The 22,679-nt window shown below is 45.5% G+C and overlaps 2 protein-coding genes across 6 annotated transcripts; one reads left to right on the top strand and one right to left on the bottom strand.

The window, feature by feature from the left end:
• The first annotated feature begins 870 nt into the window (after positions 1-870).
• On the top strand, positions 871-22,446 carry LOC6587942 (protein bunched, class 2/F/G isoform). The gene is made up of 6 exons (XM_026986072.1): positions 871-902; positions 1,351-1,856; positions 20,783-21,042; positions 21,106-21,304; positions 21,374-21,480; positions 21,563-22,446. The coding sequence occupies exons 1-6, from the start codon at positions 871-873 to the stop codon at positions 21,692-21,694; spliced, it is 1,236 nt and encodes a 411-aa protein (XP_026841873.1). The 3' UTR covers positions 21,695-22,446.
• Positions 2,382-19,498, bottom strand: LOC6587961. Of its 5 annotated transcripts, XM_026987222.1 has the most exons (7): positions 18,537-18,586; positions 5,548-5,728; positions 5,397-5,484; positions 4,954-5,338; positions 4,591-4,895; positions 2,927-3,019; positions 2,382-2,846 (listed from the first exon to the last, which is right to left on the bottom strand). In XM_026987222.1, exons 1-7 carry the CDS (start codon positions 18,539-18,541, stop codon positions 2,677-2,679), a joined length of 1,227 nt encoding a protein of 408 aa, XP_026843023.1. In that variant the 5' UTR covers positions 18,542-18,586; the 3' UTR covers positions 2,382-2,676. The 5 variants fall into 5 exon arrangements, with proteins under 5 accessions (XP_026843023.1, XP_026843020.1, XP_026843006.1 ...); XM_026987219.1 differs by lacking the exons at positions 2,382-2,846; positions 2,927-3,019; positions 18,537-18,586 and adding exons at positions 4,048-4,426; positions 19,482-19,498; XM_026987205.1 differs by lacking the exons at positions 2,382-2,846; positions 2,927-3,019 and adding an exon at positions 4,048-4,426 and having other exon boundaries at positions 18,537-18,576.
• Positions 22,447-22,679: the final 233 nt, after the last annotated feature.

Here is a 22,679-nt window from a genome sequence, read left to right as displayed (position 1 = left end):
TTTCCCCCACCCCAAACCCACCCCACCACAGGCTCTCTGCCGACTTTAGCTTTCCCCTATTTTCTCTGTGCTGATTTGCCACTTGAGACCTGTATGCTGGCCATAATTTAATATCATGCGAAACGAGTTTATGGCAACTGCAATATTATTTGCATGGCCTGTACTGCCTGAGACTCGTCGCCTGATTCGATTTGAGTTTCTCAGTTAATCAATTGATTTTTCCTCCACTCCGGCAACAGCATCTGCATCGGCATCTCCATCTGCACTCTGTAAATTGTAGTATATCTACTCCAAGGTACCAGAGTGAATGCCAGCAGATGTCACTTGCATATCCTTTTACAATATATTACACATCACTTTGATTTATATTGCTGGTTTATTGACTTTTATTGCATGGAATGCTCTTTGATTCTTCAAAAGGATACATAAATATGGGACAATAAATTGTAACTATTCATATTTCCCGCCGGAATCGCTTGTCGCAGGGTAATTCCGCCATTGTCTCGCCATAATTAGTTTTCCTTGAGCGGTTCTTTTATGTGTAAGCTTCATTAAATTTTCAATTGTCGCCGAGACTCAATCAATTTTGATTTCCCAACTTGCAATAATCCCCAACACTTACGGAAAACATAGATATTGATGGTCCTTCTCTGTAAATCTTAATGGTATAGCCATTAAAAGCGATTACTATGCGGTCAGGGGGTGCGAGTGTGTGGTCGCGTTTTGTGGTGCGTGGCATTTTAGAGGAAATCAATGAACCGCCCCGCCTGCCCTCTGGGGCGTTACATTTTATTAGCGCAAAATGATTTCATGTGCCAAATATTTGCCGAAATTGACGACGACGACGCCGACCGCCCATGGCTGTCCTAAATGGCATTGCTAATGGCCGACATTAACGGGGCGTATGCGCAATCTGCGTTGTCATGCCGGACACGCGTCCGTCGATACTGCGGAGTTGGCTTTAAGTGCACTTTGGCCCTCTAATCCGGTCAGTCATGAGTGTGTGTGTGCATGCAGTTAATGTCCTCTCATCGATGGGCTAAAATAGCGATTACAGAGCAGAGTAGTAATCCGCAACATTTGTGTGTCCTCTTTTTTTGCAGGCATCTGGTACAACAGTGACCGTCGCGATTGGGTACGCGTTGCCGGACGATAGTACCCATTGTACCCTGTCAAAGGGTTGAGACCATCGTCACTGCGTAAATCATCCTCCTCCAGCAGCAGCAGCATCAACAACGCCTGCCCCCCGCCGCCGCCCACACCGCACCAAGTGAACACCAGCAGCAGCAGCAGCAGCAGCACTCCGCACCAGACACAGACATCGCCACATTCCCAGCATCAGCATCCGCATCCACACCATCCGCATCCGCATCCGCACCAGCACCAGCACCAGCACAGACGCAGTAGCAGCTCCAGTCACACCAGCCACGCGGAAAACACGAGTAGCTTGGCCACGAAACCGGCCATCAATTTGCTCGGCAATCAACTGCAGGTCAACTACTTCGAGTTCCCGCCCGCCACTCGTCCGCCGGCTTCCGACCAGCCACTGTGGGTCAGTCGCGGTCGCAACACAGCCTCCACCCCGGCCCTGAACTCCAACTCCAGCAACAGTTACAACAACATCCACTACAGCTCGGCCGTTGCCAAAGCAGCCGCCTCAACAGCTTGTGCACTTCTTGCCACGTGCCACGTGTCCAGAGACTCCCCCCAACATCAGCAATACCACCTCCAACAACACCAACAACACCAACAACACCAGCAGGAAGAACCACAAACACCAAGCAGCATGGGTCGCCGTGAGATAAAGCGCTCCAACACCAGTGGCTCCACCACCAGATCCTACGACAGCGGCAGCGGTGAGTAGAAAATACTTTAAGAATACACCCTAACGCAGATCTATTCACTTGAATAGAATTCAAAAGAGCGGGCCAGTGGGAGGGGGCCCTGCCTAATCGCCTTACGTTCAGTGATTGGGACTCTGGATGCCTCGGGAAATGGAATTAGGCTGGCAAATTAACTCAACGGAGATTTGTTGTCAAGCTGTCGTTGTCCTGCTGCCCAATGCTATTTGCCGTCGAGCTCAAGAGGTGTTGAATGGGAACAGAGAAGTGGGACTTGATGTAGCCGAGAAATAATAAAAGAGAATATCGAAAGAGCTTCAAATGGGAATCCAAATGGTTCGGAAATTAGTTCCACCTGCAACACAGAAAAGAAATTGCCTAACCATTTCTCTGGGCTGTTCTTTACTGATAATTAAATTATAATGTGGGTTCTGTTAACGAGTACATCACAGAAAGCCTTAATAGTTCGTTAAAGACTTTATACAGATCAATCAATCTATAAGTACAGACTTATGAGTCATTTATTAAACTCTTGTTTCATTTCATTTATGAGTTTTATTTTATTAAAAAGTAGGCAGAGGACACAGCCCCGTTTGCGCCAGCCTTTGTTGCAAGTAGAGAACATACACCGACTAGAATTTCTGTTGCATCCTACGACTACGAATCAGGAAACTTTGGCTGGTAAGGGCAAACGGGGCCTAAAAGGCGAGGCTGATGTCACAGGCAAAAGTGCAAAGTGCTTAACTCACTAGAACTTAATTGAAAATGCATTTGCAGTTGCAGTCGCAGACACGAGGTGGCTGACCGCATCCGTGGCCAGTCGTATTGGTGGGGACTAGGAGCAGTTGGCGACTATGTTGGAGAGGGTCTGCTCGCAGCCCTGGTACAGGAAGCACTCGTATAGCGAGCCTATGTTCCGGCTGTACAGACTGCAGCAGAGCTGCGAGGCGCGCTGGCATTTGCTGCCCGGCTGGTAGTCAAACTCCTCGGGAAATCGCAGGGCGTCTGCAATAGGGAAGGCCGGATGTTATCGAAAATGTTGTTTTGGTGTCGACGGCGACGGCGACGGCGACGACGACGCTTACCTTGCCGGTAGGAGGGTTGTGGCGCCAGGGGCGCTGATTCTGCCACAGGCACGGGCGAGTCAAGAGGATAGGTTTCTCCGAGACGTTCATCGTCTGCAATTAAGAAGCGTTGGCATGAAAACCATCGTGTTAAAGTGCAAGTGTGTGGATGGATAAATTGTTTGTTGTGGTTTTTGGTGGGTGTGTGCTTCGGTTATGTAAATTTGTGTGCATGTTTACCCTGATGGCTCGGAGTTTGAATGTTTATTCATTCAATTAATTAACAACTGGCTGTAATTTATGCCCGGCTGCACAGTAGCATCTGCTGATTGCATCAATTATGAAGGTGCAACATACGTAATTATATCCCCCGGATGTGCGCAGCTTAGGGTCAAGAACTCCCCATTCAATTCCCAGCCAGAAGCCACAGGATCTAACCTCTCTCTCTATCTCTCTACCGCTCTCCCTTGTGTGTCTGCCGTTGGATTTGCAGGTGTAAATTGTATTTTGTGGTACGTAATAGATGGGTAATTAAAAGATAAGCTATCAATGGGCAGTGGCAGTGTCAGCTGACAGCTGCCATCTGCCACCTGCCACCTGCCACCTGCCAGGTGCAGCTCCACGCTCCACGTTGGCTAATTGATATGGTGGCTGGGATTGTGCAATTGCGACTGAATGGAGAGTCGGAGGACATGATGGTGCATTACATGACCAACCACCAACCACTCAATTGATATCCAATTAAGCCCAGCATCATCATCGTAAGGACAAATTGTATCGGCCAATTACGAAACTTTAATTCGATTGCTGAGCGGATGACACTAAAACGATGATTGGGTAAGCAAATAATAGATGCCAGATGCCAGATGCTAGATGCCATAAGGACTGTAATTGTGGTTGCGTGTTTTTCGAGTGCATACTCCTATAATAGACGCCAACAGACCATGAGTTAGTTTGCGTTTGTTTGCGATGAGGTGTTAGTAGTAATCAATGTGGTTGAGTGTTTCGCGTTGTGTCCATCACCTGGCTACGCAGGGAATGCCCGTAGGTATTCCCTGGCTCTTCGCTTTGGCGGGCCACAGAAACGTAGACAGAAAGAATCTTCACGGAAAGCGAAGGCTTTATTAAACAAGACTTAAGACTTATGCGAGTAAATAAATTAAGTTTTGTTTTATTGAGATTTGATCTTGGGTAATACTTTGGGAAGCAGCACCACGAAGCGACGCGAATCCTACTGAAAGTTGTTCAACACTCTGGATAACGAACCATCGAGCACAGTCTCGTCGGCGCACGGATTGATGCCCCAGAAGGCGCCGCTGCAGCCGAACTCCTCGAAGCAGTTGTACCGGATCTTCTTGCTGCCCTTCGAGCAACAGTTCACGATCGCCCACACGCAGTTGGTGACCTTGGGCGAGGGTGTCGCTCTGGGCGTGGGCCGTGACCAGCTGGGCGCGGCAGTCACGGGCGGGGAGTCCCACGGCCGACTCGTCGTCTGCGTCTGTGACCAGGAGGGTCGGCTCACTATATAATTCACAAAGAGGGCAATAGGTCAAGACGAGTAGAAGAACAAGCGATAGATAGGTGGCGGAGGCAGGTTAGCAGCAAAGCCTTTCATTAATCACACAAAGACTTTTTTCGGGAATGGTATCTGAATTTTCGCAGGGCTGTAGCATAATGAAACCTACCTGGGCGGGAATTGCTGATGGGTCCCCAGACTTGATTGTTCACTGCAGGCGGACTGTTGCTGATGTTGTCGCGTCCTCTGTCAGAGCCAGAGGCAGAGCTAGAGCCAGAACTGCCACTGATCTCATTGGGATTGGGCCTGGGCTGATTGAATATCGAGAAATCGGCCTCAGCTGGATCTGAGTTGTGCAGCAGGAAGTCGTCCCTGCTGCCAATGCTCATTGGGTTGGTGGGGTTTTCGTCCGTTTTGTCCTGCCAAATGGGAAGCTTGCCGGGCAGGATCGGCTTCTTTCCCGACACAGGCAATCTGCAATGGGAATGAGCATTTGAAAAAGGCCTCAACGATGGGTCATGATCTCTCTCACCTTTGTGATGGCTTGGCTGGCAGATAGTAGTAGGGAGAGGGCGGTGCCGGAGGCTGGAAGTAGACCGCATGGGACGGGGTCTGGTAGTAGCTGGAGTGGGAGCACGGAGTGTAGGTCTGACGACGCTGGCGGCTGTGGTACTTCTTGTGGCTCTTCCGCAGCCACTCCTCCTTCGTTGGCTTCACCAGCTCCGCGGCCTCCTCCAGGTTCTTCTTCGGCGCCGCCTCCAGGTCATCGTTCAGCACAATGGGTTTGTCGGGCAGGACGTCGAAGACGATCTTCTCCTCCTCCTTCTCTTGGTGGGGCTCCTGTCGATGGTGGTGCGTGCGTGAGTGCTTGTGCTTCTTGTGGTGCACGGTAGTGGCCGTCTCGTTCTTGCTGGGGTCTATGGAAATGCCATGAAATTAGTCTGGCTTCAGTTTGAGGCATGCTCGAGTACTCACCATAATCCTCGCTGACGAAATCCTCCTTGTACATGATCACCGGATGGTCCGCCTGCATGACACCGTCCACCATTCTCACTTGATGGATCTGAAGCGAGAGTTTTGAGGGGTCAGCAAGTGTTGCAATGGCCACTATTGGCATTTCCCTTACCTCCACATTGTCCATATCCGGGGGCAGGACTGCAATGTCGCTCTCATCCTCCGTCGGGGGTCGACTGGCGGCCTGGGCCACTAGACACAGCACGAGGGTAAACAGCAGAGCCGGAAGTCCGAGGCTGCGGTTGCCATTCGATGGCAAACTTCGATTCATCTCCTTCAGTTTGTTGTGGCGTCTGCAATTGGCAGCAGGCAAAGATTGTGCATTAGTTGTTTCCGTTGCCCCGAGTCAACTTTTACTCTGCAGTTCAATCTCAATTACTTGTCCCGGGCGCCCCCCCTGCACCCCCCACTCAACACACACATACACATAAGGAGAGGGACACGACATCGACACCCCTCCCCCCCCTCCCGCTGCAGAGCTCTGGCGGAGCAAAGTTTTGAAGTTGTAAATTTTGTTGCGGCTTTGTTCTGGCTTTCGGCCTGACTCACAGGATCGGGATCAGGATCTGGCTTAGTTTTTGTTTGGTCCTGGTTTGGTTTGGTTTGGTTTGGTTTTGAGGTTGGTTTTAAATTAGACATCAAGTTGAGTTCAATTTTTCTTGGCCTTTTGTTGCATGTTTTGCTCTGCGGTGAACTTTTGAATTACTTTTTCTCGCATTCTGCTTCCCTCTGTTTGCCATTCTTTATGTATTTCTATTTTGCTTCAGCTTCCGCCCAGGGTTATTGCAGCACGTCGCAAGTTCGTCTCGTCCGCCATAAACCGCTGTGGCAAGCCTCGTTGGGCGCTGCCAAGCGGAAAGGCAGAAACTTCGCCCGACACCATGACACAATAACACCAAGTGTTTTAAGTATTTTTAATATTCTAATGCAGAGCACTCCACCCGGCCCAGTCCCACTCCCCACTAACCGATTGTTGAGTTCTTCTTTCGAATGCGATGTTCCGCTTTTGGCTGTTAGATTCAGACTGAAGCGAGCACAAGCGATTCTGCTCAATATAAACGAGAAACCAAAAGTTTGAACAGCTGCCAAGGTATTTCTCTCTCCAGATCGATGCCTCACGTTTTGCCCCAATTCGAACTGATAAAAGCGAGCACTTTTTTGTCAACAGCAGATAACTGATACCGACAGAAAGCCAAGATGATAAAAAATCAACAATTAGTCACAGGAGTTGGTATCTTTTAAGTGAGAAAAATAAGTACGTCACTGGACGATTCCGCTGACTGCTGTATTCCTTCTAGAATCTACCCCATTCATGCCTCAATCATTTCTGAATCATTCGTTTTTTTCGCTTAAGCAAATGTTGAATAGACTTGTGTATTCGAAAAGGAATTGTTTTGGTTTACTGGAAATTCCCAGAGATCAATCGGCAGTAAAAGACGGCACCGACATTTATATTAATATTCTCTGGAAAACCCACAAATCAAAGGCCAGAAATAACATTTACAAATTTTATGTTCTCAAGAATTGGCGTATGTCCTCAATTGATGAGTGGAAAACAAAGCGTATTATGTTCTATCTCTGGTCTTCAAAGGGTCTTCGTCCAATTAGCCAGCGAAAAATATTGGATTACAGAGCAAAGAAAAATCCCTGATGAGCCCCTGATGGAAATCTGAGCGGGAAAACAAGGGACAATCAAATGGGAAATAGAGAAAGGGAGAAGGGGAAAAAAGGGAGTACGTTAAGTGCAGGGGGACTTTGTTTAGCCATAAATCATCGCAGACATTGGAGTCTGAGTGTAAATTGGAATTTTACATTCCACGGATTTGCTGGCCAATGAGTAATTGAAAATTCCTGATATCCTGTCGACTCTCCTAATGGATTTTGCACGTGGTAATCACCGAAATGTTTGCAGATTTTGGGCCAAATGTTTTTGCGGTGAATGCAAAATTCTCTTTTCCAGCAACATATCCTCCCGTGGGTGATCAAATCAAATAAATTGCCAAAATACATTTCCCGTTTCCGGCTGCAGTCGGGGCCCATAAAAGTATGCTAACTGTTGTGTTGATGTGCATGGCCATCGTCCTATATATAGAGTCTGACACACACACAAGCACAAGCCCTCGCTCACAGCCTCAGACTGCCGAACCACAAAAGTAACACTGTTCACTGGAGCTGAAAATATCGGGGGCCGAGTCGAGCCGGGCCGGGCAAAAACTCAATTCCAAAAAATTTGTGTGAATAGCCAACGGAAATTGTAAGTTTGTTGGATGAATAACCCACAATTTGTTGCAACAACAGCAAGAGCAGCAGCGGCAGGAGGAGTGAGCCACAAGTGGCAGCTGTAGAAATGAGCTCAAAAACAAGCTGGCAAAAGAAATAAAGGAAATAAAAATACGGTTCTCGCTCCCATCATATGAATATATGAATCGGCTTCAAGAATAAAAACCTCGCTGATTGTATCTGGTGTGGGTGCCGGCCTGGACTCTGGCCTTCCTCCCAGCACCGCCTACACTTTTTTCGTGCGTTGCCAAACGGCTGATAAAATTGCCATTAAATATTCAATATTGATATTCTCATACACAGCGAGAAATTCCGTGCTGCCCTGTCGAGAAATGGCTCGCTTTTTTAATTGAATTTCAAGTGGATTTTTTTAGTATTTTTAGATTTTATCTCGAACCATTTCCCATAAATTGCATCTGACAGTGACTGCATTTTTCGCGACCATCGGCTGTCGACTGCATTTTGTGTGTTTTAAAAACGTTTTGGGCCAAAACTAGTTGCATTTTCTTCAGGTGAATTTTGGCCTGCAACAGAAAGTTATTGTAATCAATTTTGCAGCTATATTTTCAGAGCGTTAAATTGAGTTTTTACGAAGGGGCTTCGGCTGCTTCATTTAATTGGATTCCGAAGATGTAATAAAACGCTGAGCGAGAGCCCGAGCCCGAGCCCGAGCCCTGGCTAAATGCCTGAAAAGCTGAACAGTTGAGGGAAAATCCAGTTAAAAGGGCTCCCAAAGCGAAGCCCGTAAAGAGGTGACACCAAAGCCATTAGTAATATTAAATGCGGCATTTTTCATTAGGGGAAATGTGTCTGTGCATTATTCATGGCACAATTGCAGCCCAGTCCAGTCGAGTCGAGTCCATTCACAATTTAAATAATTATATGCAAGGTTCGTGCACTTCTCACCTCAGCGGACAGGCAGCAGGCGCCTGCCTGTGATGTGGCAAATTGAGTTTTGCGAGCGACAAAGTTGCCACAAAACTGCCTGCCAACGGCAACAGGCACACAGGCACACACACAGCCACAACATACGATGTAGGTGCTGTCACACATGCAACTGAACGTCGATTACAACTCATTAGAAAGTTATCGGTGTCGGGGAGGATGCAACATTTGGCCAGCATCCCTGAATCAGATTCACCCTCACAACCAAACTCAACCGAGCCCAAAGGCATCGAGTGTGGGCCGTTTGGGACCCACTTTAACGTGGCCATTTGGCTGGCAAACTGTGTGGCCCCGAAAAGATGATGTGGCCAGCCAAGTGTGGCACCACCGTGGCCATCATAAAAGCCATTTCCCCTCACACCTGAACGAGGACAACGACGATTATCGAAGCAACATTTCCTTTGGCCTCCTCCGACAGACACTGACTGGGGCAGGCCCTCCTCAGTCATTGTTGCTTTTCGGGCCAGTAACTGTACGGCGGGCAAAGCCATAAAGTGACACGGCAAATCGGATTTCATTATACCTTTATTTATACAGATATATAGCTGTAGAGCTATAAAGCTGCAGGAAACTTTTATGTTGGGGGCTGCGCAAACAGCCGGAAAGGTTCGATCGGAGCGAGAGGTCTGCTAATTGATATGGAAATTTGGTAGCCAGGGGCCAAGGCGTGAGCAAACTCATCAAAGTCGTGAAAACTCATTGCAGATGCGATTAAAGGCAAACACTCTGGTGTAAACATGCAGCGAGGTAAGAAGAAGGCGCTGCCCCCGACCCATATCGAATCGACTGTTTACTCTGACCTCAAAATACGCAATATTTCGCATTTGATGATGATGATGATGATGATGATCGGTGGAAATGGAAAGTGAATTTTCCCAAAGATGTAATTTTAAAGTTTATTTTTTCTTCGGTTTCTGTTCGCTCTGTGTTTACGCTGGATTTTATGCAATATTTGTGGATATTTCGAGCGTAAATTGTTGATGCCAAGAATAACACGTGCGGGTCGTGCAATATGACTGACATTGTTGCTTCTAATTGGCTTACACTGTCCGAGGGGAGTGTGAGTGTATGTGTGTGTTGGCCCACAAAGGAACCGACACAGTTATCCCTCTATGTGTTGGGGTCTGCTGGCTTGGGCTCTATTCATGTGTCAAAGTGTCGCCCGTCAACTGTTGTCACGTAGTTGCAACAGACACGACCACAGCAACGGCAACAGCATGCAAATAGCCATTAAGGGAGGCCAGGACAGATCCAATCCTGGGCATATTGCATCCCTGCATAATTGAGATGTTCCTGTCGATGCCAAATCAATGGGGGCCTGGCCTGTAATTAAGCTTGTGGAGATGCGTTTTTGCAACCATATTGCAGTGACCTCCCACGCCTCCCACGTCTCCTATGCCTCCCACGTGCGTAATGCGATTTGGCCGCCCATCGGTGCGTATACGCAACATGGGATATTCGGTTGGACTCTCAGTGGACCATGAGAAACCGTCAGCTGCCAGCTACCCGAATTTTTTTTCTCTGTGTCATTTAAAGCAAACGCATTTCATTCCCCTTCATCGCAATTCCATTGTTGGTCCATTTGCAGTAACAGTATGTATGATTTTGATCTGACTGGAAGCCCGGGCTTCAGGCCAAATGCTGCCATCTTTTCTTCTTATTATTGTTCAAAATGAAATTTATGCAGCACGCACACACATCCATTCGTACAAAGCCATCCATGATGAAGACAGAGCAAAGTGGGGCATCAACACGAGAGAAACAATGCATGTGGAAAAAGGGTTTCTTTCTTTCTTTTTTGTTGCTTATTTGAGAGGGCTTCAGGAAACAATGCAATGTGTTTCAGACTGCAGAGAGATGGTTGCATAATCGCCAGCTGCAGCTGGAGACTTGTAGTACATCCAGTGGTTCAATGATTATCCATTTCACCTTTCCTGCGTATTAACGGACAGCAATTGTGATATCATCTCGTTGCCACATCCGTCAGGACCATCAGCAGCCAACAATGGAATGGTACCCCTGTGCAGAGTCTATCCCAGTTGTCATGATGCTTTGTTCTCCTCATGGCGGATGACACAACAACCACATCAGCAGCATGAATAAGAACAACGGCCACAAAGGCTGACACATTCATGTGAACTTTGCTTCCTTCCACGGCATCCGCACCACGGCCCAAGTTCTGTCATGTGACAACGGCACCAGCCACAAACGAAAATTACGAAAATACCCGGAGAGAGGGGACAACAACGGGAAAGCAATATCCACATGTTAAAAGCCCAACAAGTGCCGGTCTAGGAGCGGGGTAGGGGCAGTTGTGGTCCGGGACGAGAGTCCTCATGCTACTTCAAGTGCTGCCAAAGCTGATGGCACTTTGGGAGCAACCACTTGTCTACTTTGCTGCAGTTCTAATTGCAAAAGTTCCCCAAAAGCCAGAGCCAGAGCCAAAGCAAAAGCCAACCAAATTATATGCACTCGGCGGCCGCTCCTTCAGTGGCGGGATACAAATGTCTTGGCCCGGGGGAAGAGGCGGAAAGCATAAATATTTTGTTGTGGAGCACTGGAAAAGCGGCGGTTCGGGGTCGGCGGAGACGGGGCAGCCGCCACTTTAAAGTGGTTGCAACTTGGCAACGGAGCGGCGAAATGGAGGCAAAGTAGAAGCAGGCCGTGTCACTGCCAGGCTGTCAGTGTGAAATATAACTGGCAAATAGATTATCAGCTACAGGCCCGGCTCCGTAACCGTACTGCAGGTATTCTGCCCCTCTTGGGCATGGCATGGCTTAAGCACGGCCAATTGGCTTAATTGTTATGTCAACGCCCGGACCACGCGGCGTATGATAAATGCCCGTAGAGTGAAGCAGCTGCTTCATGTGCTTACAGCTACTTACACATATTTACTGTGGCGCTGAGCCCATTCCGAGACGGGGCTTTCAGAGCACTTTGTGTTGGTCCTGCAGCCGTTGAATCGGCTCAACAGTCATCCATCGTTTTGCTTTGCATTTGTTGCTCGCTTGGCCAGCGAACAGTGGAAAATGTAAACCCGAACGGGGACTTACTTCCTTGGTTAGTCGAAGATTAAATACTCTTTTAAAGGGCTACGAAGAGCGTAGTGCAAGGGGTAATGTGGGAGGGTGTGGACCCTCCCTCGTCATTTGTATGCATGTGCTCTGGTGGCCCGTTCGTAACCAAACTAATAATGTCCTTGGCTGAAGCTGAATGAATGCCATAATGCCAGGATGCCAGGATGTTGGTTCAACTGTCGTCCGACCGACCGCCCGCAAAACGAGCGACGCACAATTGACAGCTAAATTGTCTGTCAATTTGTCTCGCTGACTGAATGCGTTATCCTGTCTGGGCGAGTATGTGTATGGATGGAGTCCGTGGCATTGTCGCCGGGTCGCTGGGACAGTGTTTAGTTTGGCCAAAAACTGACAGATTGCCATTATCATGGCCGTTGTGTGGCCGTTACTTACTGCTGTTGGCTGTACTGCGGATGTGGATGCTGATGCTGCATGCCACACGCTGCTTCCGCAGTTGTGCGACCAACGCCACTATCTGTTAAACTGTGGCTTCAATTGGACAGACCACTATCCACCCTCTTCATTGTGCCGGGTTCGGGTACGGGTATGGGTATATATTTTCCTTTTTCTGTATACTTTTCGGCTGCTCTGCTCTGAATGACAAAAGTTCAAATGTGACCCCTCCATCCCTTTGTATGTATGTACCCATCCCCCACATCTTAAATCCCATTTCCATCTACTCTCGATGTCTCCGTTTTGGGTCCCATGTGTGTGCCTTTCGGAGTATTTCGGTTCGTTTGCTCGATGTTTGTTTGTGTATTTGGGCACACGTCTATTTGCCCTGCCAGTTGGGCCTACCAGGAGACAGGGACAAGGATGGGGACGAAGGGCCAAGGTTTTTGCAGTTTACACATGTGCGTATGTGTGTCTGCCACATCTTTTTGCCTCTTCCTCTCCCTCTCCGTCTCTCTCACTCTTTCTCTTTGCCTCTCTTGACTGTTTGCCAAATGCGGCAAAGGCGGCGGCAGTTTCTTGAATAATGCAAAATAGTAGCATCAAATAACGGCACCAAAAGTGACTTAAAGTTTTAATGAAAATGCCAGGCTCAAGCAAACACCACAACAAAAATTCATAGCCATCGTCCTCCCCTCTCTCTCTCTATCTCTTGCTCTCCCTCTTTGAGTGCCACACAAACATTCAAACATTAAATATTGAGTGGCTCTATAGCAATGGCCCACAGCGCATATTACATTTCTTCGAGTAGAAGAAGCCCTAACGAAACAAGCAAATCGCACCTACTGCCATTATTAAACTTACGGTACGGCCATTTTGCCGGAAATTTTCAAGTATTAATTTAATTTGATGCCTCAATTGAATCGAAAAACAAACCGATTGCCTTCTCAACCTGCGGGGACTCGGACACGAAACTTAAACTGCCATTAGAGCACAACAGCAATTTATGGGCAAATCAAAGTCAATAACTTGTCTGGGGCCAGTCTTGTAATAACCTGAAATTGTTTCTGCTTGTTGCTTATAGATTGGGCTATTTAGTCGGATGAAAAGCCGTTTCCTCCCTACGTTTGTGGGCCCACAACTGGGTTAGTTACTGTGGCCTGTGCAGCTGGTAGCCGGAGATGAATGACAGATGACCACACACATTTTTCGTGTTGAGGTGCTCAGGTCAAGTTGTGGTCATGTCCGAATGGGTAGGGATCTCTTGGCTGGGTTGACTGATGGTAATCCACTTGACCATCTAGGACCGAGTCTGCTATAGTGGGGCAGACCTGTTGCTTGACAGCTTCCCTGTTGCTCATGTTTCACTGTGTCGACACGAGTTTAGTTTTCCCACCGCCCACCTTCCAAAGCAAATATGTACTCAGCTTTTGAAATTCGAATTTTCCCTCATTACCATAAATCAATAGACAGTATGGGCACGCTCCATTTAAACTGAAAATAACAATAAGTGACTAATGCACAATATTGTCACCTCGGGACGTAAATTACTCCACATTTGTAAGGGGCGCAAACATTCAGCGCCGAGGCTCGAGAGCTGCAGCGTGCAGTTTGTCATTTAAATTGGTTGCGAATGCTGATGCCTGATGCTGGGGCACGTTGCACGATTTCAATAAATCTGAAGCGTGTCGAAATTTCCGACTCTCCGATGATTGATGTGGGCGTTGTCATAGGCGTGGGTTGCGGCTGAGGCACACACACACACACACACCCAGAAACACATAGACACGTGCACACAAACGCGGTCAATTAGTCAAACAGGAATCGTTTTTGGTTTCGTTCCTGTTTGGGGGCCTTCGATGTCCTTAGCAAAACCCAACTAATTAAAACACGCTGAGCAAACACACCCGCTGGCAATCCGAGGAGCGGTAACTAGCAGGAGGATAGGAAAGGGAATGGGGATGGGGATTGGAATGGGGATGGTGACGGCTGGGTCCCGAAATGGTAATCAGCACGTGCGGCTAGGATTAGCGAGGTCAAGACACATTTATGCGTTCATTTAGTTTTGCTTATTGATGGCCACGCCCTTGGCATACAGAAATATGCATATTTCGGGAAGGGGAAGGGTGTGACAAAAATACCAAAAACCCAGACAAGTCAATCCCAGATACTCCCCAGATAAGCAGGTAAAATGCTGCCGAAAAAGACAATAAATATATTCAAAGCTTGGCGGATGAATCATTCAAAATACGCTTGAGCCAAAGGTGATTAACGATGAGTATTTTGAGTGCAGATAATGACAAGCTGACAAGCACCAGTAGCACCCAAATCCATCAGTATTGTTCTTGCCAAATCTTCTTTGAGATGACAGAATTTTGACACTCTTGAGGCCTCACATAATCGGATGTCTGTATGATCTCATGCGCATGACATATTTATAGCCTGAAGTCATTACGAAATCATTCTGGACCATAAAGCGTGACCAAATTATAGTCGATCTTGGTCTGGGGTCTGCGATTGGGGACTTTGAACTCTCAAAATAACCCACATCTAGCTTTGGCAGCTCATTAGCAAACGGAAATATAAGTTCGTTAGCAAGATCCTCTATTAAATGGCACTCGCCATAGTACAACTTCAATTAAATTGAAACCCGTGGCTGCTTCTCAATCTAATGGTTTTCTCTAAGCAATTAGTGGCTGTACTCTGACTATAATTATAGCATCATTTTGGGTAGATACTTGCAGAATAGAGGGGACTGAAACTGTCGTGTTTGGAGCCAGGCCAAAACAGTGGATATAATATAAAAGCTACAGAATTGTACCAATAATAGAAAACCAACAATGTGATCTCCATGTGTTTCGGCTAGCAGCCAGCCTTAATGTTGTATTGACGTCATGGCAGCTTTTTTACTCGATTCACATGCAAATGCAATCGATTAATCTGTCATTTTAATTGTGGGAATTTATTGCCAACGCTTTGATCAAAGTGCCCTCGTTAGAGCGAAAGTGCGAAACTCTAGGTTTAATTGACAACCATTTGACTAGGAGCCATTTAACCTTTTCAATTCCTCCTGCAGTACTGAAATACGAGTTCATTCCAGTTTGGGAATTAAATGGTTTATACAAGAATCGAACTGGTTCCTATTTTATGTGCTTATGTCACTGAATCGAACTGGTTTTATGCATCATATCGTTCCTTCTGTAATGATTTTTGTTGAGTGCCAATATGCTAATCAAACAATGATCTCACTTACCATAAAACTATGACGAAAAACTAGCGTAATTTCCCTGATGACTTCACTGACTCGAATTATGCTTGGACCAATCACAAACACATTCATATATAGAGAAAGTCAGTGAATGACCGCAAGAGACGTGGGAAGCATTTGACGTACAGTGTCGTACAGTACCATATAATCATCATCAGCGGCACGTGCCTGCGGTTTTGACTTTGAGGAATTTGCCGCCGCTCAGTTTCACAGTGTAATTCATGGGAATTAAATGGAAACCTGTGTTTAGCACTTACATGTCTGTAACCGAGTCTGCACTGGCACTGTGAATACTCGCCACAAAAATAGCGAGTTGACTCCCAGTTGAGTCAAAGGAAATCATGGGCAAATCGATCCCCCTTGAAGTTCTTTTCTAGCTTCTGAGCGATGACGAAGCTTGATGGAAAACCCAACCAGAGTCAAGACATTCCCAAAGTCTCTGACCGATAAGACATTCCCATTGTTGCAGAAATGCGGACTCTGCCGCGCAAGAACAAATGGAAAAAAGTACAGAACAGAACTGAGAAAACTGTAAAGGGGAAATCTCATCCTACTTGTGTGTAAACAACAGAAGGGAAAATTAAAAGTGGAAAGGAATAAACAATACAGAGCGGGGCAAAAATGGGGGCTCGAGGGGGGACGGGTTGGGGCGTGGTGCAAACAAAAGATGAGCGGGCGCACTGGAAATTCCAGAATTAAAAAAATGTAAGGCCGTAAAAAAAAGAGCAACACCGAAAGGTTGAACTTGAAATATTTGTGGGCCAAAAGGGCAACACATGCACACACACACAGATACGGAATCACACACACGGAGCCACGTGCAGAGCTTTAATTATGTGCGAAACGAAAAGTTGCTGCTGTCTTTATCTTTGAGATACTTTGAACGCACTTTTCGCTCTGCACAGAGAGCACAGTGTTCCACTTGAAGACACGTTTCGTTTGTTGTTGCTGCTGTTGGCCAAATTATGTGCTTCGCTTTCAGTGGCTGAGGCTGTGGCTGTGGCTGAGAAACTGCCAAAAAAGACAAACAATATGTAGCAGTTCACACACAGATACACCGCATCACACACACTCCCATGTCACGGTGTATTTTTTTGTGTTTTGCCAAATTAGCAACAACCGGTTTACGCAGGTAGAGGGAGATAGAGAGAGACAGAGAGAGGAGCGGCGACAAGCCAAAGGCAAACAAAAGCCGTTTTGCTCATTAGTCGTCTCTGCCGATGGGTCTGAGTGAGAATGCCGCATCCAAACAATTTTTTGTCGTCATTTTGGTTGATATCAGTGGGAGAGGATGAGAGTGGTGGCGTGGTGGGATGAGACTGAAGGCCACGAGAGCTTCCGATGTACCAAAAACCCACCTCTCGAATCCGCCGAAAGACGAATGTACGAGTATTACCGTCAGAACAGCCAAAACAGGGAAGAGCTGCTGCCAAGTGCCTGTCGGCAGTGGGGCAACAAGTGAACTAGAGCAAGCGGCTTACTTATAAGATGTCCTCTTCCTCTGTCTGGCCCCATCAAAATGTAGGTAAATCTGGGACTGGCACTGAGATTGGGCATGGGCGTGCAGGAGCCCGATATCTGGTCCAGTCGGTTGCACTTACACGAGAGCCGTGAAACGAGTTTAACTGGCTAAATGGGTTTTTTCTGCCATATACGACTACGAGTATGTATTCTGTTGTTCTGCTGATCAATGACAATGTCAGCCAGCTATCTACAATTGCTAATTTGTTTGCGCCTGGGCGGCACAAGCCCTTCATTGAAAATGTACTCGTATTTGCCTATTATTATTTAACCCCCCGATGCTCGGAAGAGCTTCGACTTCCTATGAGACTGGCACAGGCCCTCTGGGGATCTATTTGACTTGTCGTTGACGTCAATTGTCTTATCTTTATTTTTGTTGGTCACGCAACAATATTCAAGAATTTCGGCCTTAACGAAATTTTTTGGGAATTCCATAAAAATATGTGCATGCATTTTTGTCTCAGGTTATCTTGACTCAATTTAAATTTCTTGATAATCTACAAATGTTCAATATTTTCAGAATGTTTTCTTTAAATATATTTCGGGAATTTCCTAGACGAAAGTGTCGCAGGTCAACCTTTTTTTTGAGCATTTCTTTTTCGTTCTATAAATAAACAATTTATGCATATTTTTAAACGTTATCTGCCAAAAAAAAAAAAAATAAAATAAAATTTGTTAAATTAAATTGGCCGACTTTGTTGTATTTATCTATAATCGTTTCTGTTTTATATATACATTTCAATTCGAAAATCTGTCCAGTTGTTGAATCATTTTGGTGTATCTATACGCTGATATGCAGCAGTAAGAAAAACAAACTATTATTAGTCTTGAAAAAATTCTATAAAATCGAAATTTTATGCAAATCAGCAAAAACGAGGAGTAAATAAAAAAAAAATAATGTACACAATACGAGTATCATGCCACAACAGAGCGGGCAACGATAGAGAGAATGAGAGAGAGAGAAGACATCAACTTGGATTAATTGCAGTTTTTATATGGAAATTTGTTGCACTGGCAAAAAGCTGCAAGCCGCGTATAAGGCCAACTGGTCGACAGCCAAGTCAATAAACCAATTAGGAGCTATGGCCCAAGAGCTGAGCGCCCATTAAGCAGATTGCGAACAGACCCGATGAGCATGAAAATGCATTGAAAATGGGTGTCTCGGTGTCACGACCAAGCTCCCCGAGTACCAGCCGTAGTACTCGTATCTACTGGGGGATCAGACTTACCTACACTAAAGATATGTATATCTGTCTGCGCGTGCTACGCTCTCTGAAGCTCTCTGGATCTCTGGATCGTTTTTTATTCCAATAGTTGGAACAGTGCTTGTTTACTTGTAATGGTTTTTCTGTTTCCTTTTACTTTCAACAATTAAATCCAATAAAATTCACGTTCAATTGGCTTAAGGCCTATTTCGTTTGGCTGCCTGTTTCTTTTTTGGCGCGATATATGCGTGCTTTTATGTATCCACCAGTACCTAATGTACATATGTATGTGTGTTGGTATATAAAATGCCCCGAGCTCTTTGTTTGTGGTCGTCGTGTTTATCGTGCTCACGTTTACTCGTTTTTCGCTTTTTAATATGCTTTTATGTTATTTTATTTTATTTTTTTTTACTTCATTGTGTTGCTGGTTTTTATGTATTTCTCGGGTGTCTGTGTCGCGGCAGTGCTCGCCTTCAGATTCTTGAATTTACACTGAGCAGATCTCTCTTGGGTAAATCTTTATAAACTAGCAGACATAGAGAGCGAGAGAGCCAGCCAAGATAAAGAGCGGTGGTGGCGGCTGTCGCTCTTTTTCTCTACCAAAATGTGAGAGCGGAGCTCAACAATCCGCACTGCTGTACATATAAACACAATTTATTCAGTGCCAGACTGTCAGATACTTTTCGATGGGCCCAGTGCAAAGTCTCTTTTGGTACGTCATGATCATCGTCAGAATGATTCGGCTGTCTCCAGGGAACAACAATTACGGTTTCCCAGTTTGCCACCCGCCGACAACCACAAACAGAGCGCAGTCTTTGTCCAAGTTCAAGGCAGGGGAATGAATCATTCTGTGAAAATGGCAATGCACTTTATGCTCCGCCAACGAAGCCCACATAAGGGACGAGTCTGCCTCTGGAAGAGACAGCAGATGGCTCTGGTTCTAATTAGGAGCAGCACGGTTCGATTGAAGTAAGCATTCAGATACATCTGCAGTGCTCGACTAATTTGCAACGGCTTGACTCAGACACAGATGGACCCCCTCTCCGTAGGCAAGACAGGCACACAAATCAGGGCCTTGAAGTATGTCACGTTTTGCATATATTCACGGACATAGACACGGACAGACAATGACGAATGCTAATTGCACTTTCCGACATCGAAAGGCCCATTAAACGGGCGCTGCTCAAACGATTCTGGAGTTTTCCCATTCGTTAATATAAAAAAATCATTAGCAGCGCGAAAATGAAGGAGCGTCTGTTCAACGACCAATGAAAACGTAAATGCAAATAAACGAATTTCACTGTTCTGTGGCTTTTAAACCATTTCAGTAAGAATTTACGATGCCAGAAGTACTTACGTAATCCCATCCACCAGATATTTCAGATAATTCCTTTGAGTTTCCAAAAAGAGCTTAATTGTCTGAGTTTATTTTATTTTCGATGCCAAAACCACTTTAAGGGGAACCACATCAACGAAACAGAAAATTTTGAATTTTTCCAGAAGAATTTAAAGAGTCTGTCTAAACGAATTTTAGATACATATTTTGTATATTGACTTTTTAAGCAAATATGTTTAAGTTGACGCGTTTTCACACGTTTTTCGCTGTTGACTTGGCTAAAAACATGTAAAATGCATAAAGACATTACGTTAACAAAAACTAGGATATTTCGCAGTTTCTCAACTGAACACATTAAATACAAAGAAACCACGGTGCCCACCAGTAACTGCAATTTTTCCGAGAGACCTACAAATGATGTGATGCAAAAGCTCTGATTAAGCACGACGATAAGTCAAAAACACAATGGAAACAATTCAAACAAAATAAAACGCTCACCTTTTTTGAAAAATCGTCCTTAATCACTTATTTGTATTTTTTTTTGTATTCTAATTTTCTTTATCATGCTCGCAAATGCATTATATTTTTCGCTATTAGCACAAAACCTGAGATCAGATAATAAACTTGCAGATTAGAATGTCTGTTTAAGAAATCGGTCTTGTTTTCAAATTTTTTTTCATTATAAATTAATTCTGATTAAGTTTAGATGGCTATACTTGTTTTAGTTAATAATTATTGTTTTTACCACGATCCCTATCAGACTGAATCCGTAGAGAGAAAGAAATGAAGAAATAAGAGGGAAAAAATAGAAAATCAATCCTACTGAACTTTAAAATTAAATGTAAATAATAAACTTGCCCAAAGAATTATTTATATTTTATGGTTGCTTAAGAAAAATTACAAAAACCTTAAAATGATTGCCACTAAAGCAAACTACGAATAAAGCAGAACGATCTTACTTGCTACCGTGGTGGTGCGGGAAGAGGTGTGGACCCGCGTACGAGAAGTCCAAGGTTCTGTTCCCGGCGTTGACTAGCGAAAGAGGGGCGGGGCCAAAAACAAAATAAAAATATATTTTTAATTCATTTTCAAGCTCGATGCGATATCATCATGGCATAATAGTTTGACTTTCCCATAGCCGAACAATTTCCGCATGAATCGTAGATTATTACATGGTTAATGCGCGTATCTACTGACATTTCCAATCATGAATGACAGTGTTTCGTGCAATTTCCGCACAATTTTTATTTTGGCACCAGAAACATGAAATTAAACAGGATAATTGTTTCTATTAAAATTTGTTTCCAATTACCGTTCCACAGCAACCACAAATTTTGTTGGGAAATTCACACAGAGCGTGCGGCGGATCGTTCAGGATGTGAAGGACGAGGGTGCGCCGAGTGGAATGACCCGGGACGAGGTAATCGAAACCAATGAAAGGCTGCGCTCACTCCGACTGCGATTGGAGGAGTCCTACGAGACGGCCAAGCAAGCGCTCATAAACCTCATGAACAAATACGGCGACTCGAAGAGCCAGCGCAACATGTTCCAGCGCTATCCCATGCTCAAGTTGATGATAAAGGTTGGTGGACTGAAACCCTGCAATCGAGGGAATGCCGAACTAAATCTTTAATGCCTATACTAGGAAGTCATTCGGCTGGAGACCCAGTACTGGACCCTGGTGGACATACCGCGTCAGGAGAAGCAGGAGACTGTGCCCTCGTACGTTATGCGCGCCTGCTCGATCATGGAGAAGACCCAGAAGTCAGGCGAGGGGGTGAAAACGTCAGCCAAGCTGGCCGACGAGGCGGCCGAGCGGCGGGAGCGGATGGAGCGATTGGAACGTAAGTGAAATGAGCCGGAAACTGCGACCCATGGTAATTAACTGCATTCGCATAACGTCCCGTCCACAGACATGACAACGGCTCAAATCGAGCACGAGAACACACAGCTGATAAACGATTTGTATCGCCTGCTGAAAAAGTATCTGGGGCTGCGGCATCTCATCCGAGTACTAAAGGTAGGCGAAACGGAACGGAAACTGTCCGACCCCGTGGCAACTTTACCCTTATCTAACCGTGTGCTTCTGTGTGACCAAACAGGAAGAGTACGGCAGCTCAAAGATGTATCCGATATTTCCACGCTACACAATGCTCAAGGACATGATAAAGGGCATCATGCACGACCCCGACTACATGGAGGTGTGTCACGAAACGCTGGCCAACGCCAACTGAGCCGAGGCCACCGGAAATGGCAGGCGTCGCATGAGTGTCATTTGAGAAGGGCCTAAAACTAATACAAATACAAATACAAACACAAACAGCAGCATACACAGGCGCACGACCTGGGAGTAGGAGTTGGATGGAGTCCAAGTACTGATCCGTGTGTATGCTGTATTCGCATGCGAGTTTCTGCCATTCCGGGATGTTTTAGAAAATGTTCAGCAACTTCTTTGAGGCTCTTAGTCCCGCGAATGTGCGGGCGAGTGAGTAAAACCAATCCTTTTCGGTAATTTTAGCCCATACTCAAAGGCACACCATGACAAACTAATCAAACAACTAACTAACAAACTATGTACACCCGTACCCCACCACCTACCACCACCTACCACCAACTGAACATGTAACTATTTACACTACTCAACAAAGAACAAACACTTGGATACTCTTCGGTACTAGAGTGCCAGCAAACAAACTAAAAGGCATTTATTTTAATGAACTTTTGAGATACAAGAAAAACAAAACAAAACAAAACAAAACAACCAACAAGATGCAAAACACAACATATTTGTACGTATAATGATGAAAGAATCGCTCAAGGTGAATTCTGAAGAAAAGCCGAACCGAAAGTGTATGTAACTTGTAACTACAACAGTAAACTGAAAAATGATGATATACCTATTAACGAGTACCCTATATGTAATAAGCAAGATATATAGTATGTATGTATATGTGAAATAATCAAACTAACTACAGCAACAGTTGATTGGGAGCATAATTCATTTCGGAGGATAGATTTTATCTTTGTTTCGGCTGGATTTGGCCTAAAATGTTCTACTCGAAAGCGAACTGGTTGATTAGCTGCCAGCGGAATGTTGAACTAGTTAAAGACCTGTATTGAATTGCCTATATTATACGAGCCCTGTCCCTAGATGTATTACTTACCTAGTTAGACAATATGCGGGAAATATTCCCAATCCAATTGATGTGAGCGAGTGCG

The sequence above is a fragment of the Drosophila persimilis genome, unplaced genomic scaffold, assembly GCF_003286085.1.
Source record: "Drosophila persimilis strain 14011-0111.01,24,50 unplaced genomic scaffold, DperRS2 tig00000000-arrow-pilon, whole genome shotgun sequence".
Lineage (NCBI taxonomy): Eukaryota > Metazoa > Arthropoda > Insecta > Diptera > Drosophilidae > Drosophila > Drosophila persimilis.
This window is presented reverse-complemented; position numbering and strand designations above follow the sequence as displayed.

Excerpts from the sequence above, each read along its gene's own strand:
- LOC6587961 (XM_026987205.1), bottom strand. Across the intron at positions 5,339-5,396 it reads TTTCGTCAGCGAGGATTATG|ACCCCAGCAAGAACGAGACG; the intron begins GTGAGTACTCGA and ends GCATTTCCATAG. Across the intron at positions 4,896-4,953 it reads CCAGCCAAGCCATCACAAAG|ATTGCCTGTGTCGGGAAAGA; the intron begins GTGAGAGAGATC and ends TTCCCATTGCAG.
- LOC6587942 (XM_026986072.1), top strand. The coding sequence starts at position 871 with ATGGCATTGCTAATGGCCGACATTAACGGGGC. Across the intron at positions 1,857-20,782 it reads ATCCTACGACAGCGGCAGCG|CAACCACAAATTTTGTTGGG; the intron begins GTGAGTAGAAAA and ends ACCGTTCCACAG. Across the intron at positions 21,481-21,562 it reads ATCTCATCCGAGTACTAAAG|GAAGAGTACGGCAGCTCAAA; the intron begins GTAGGCGAAACG and ends GTGACCAAACAG.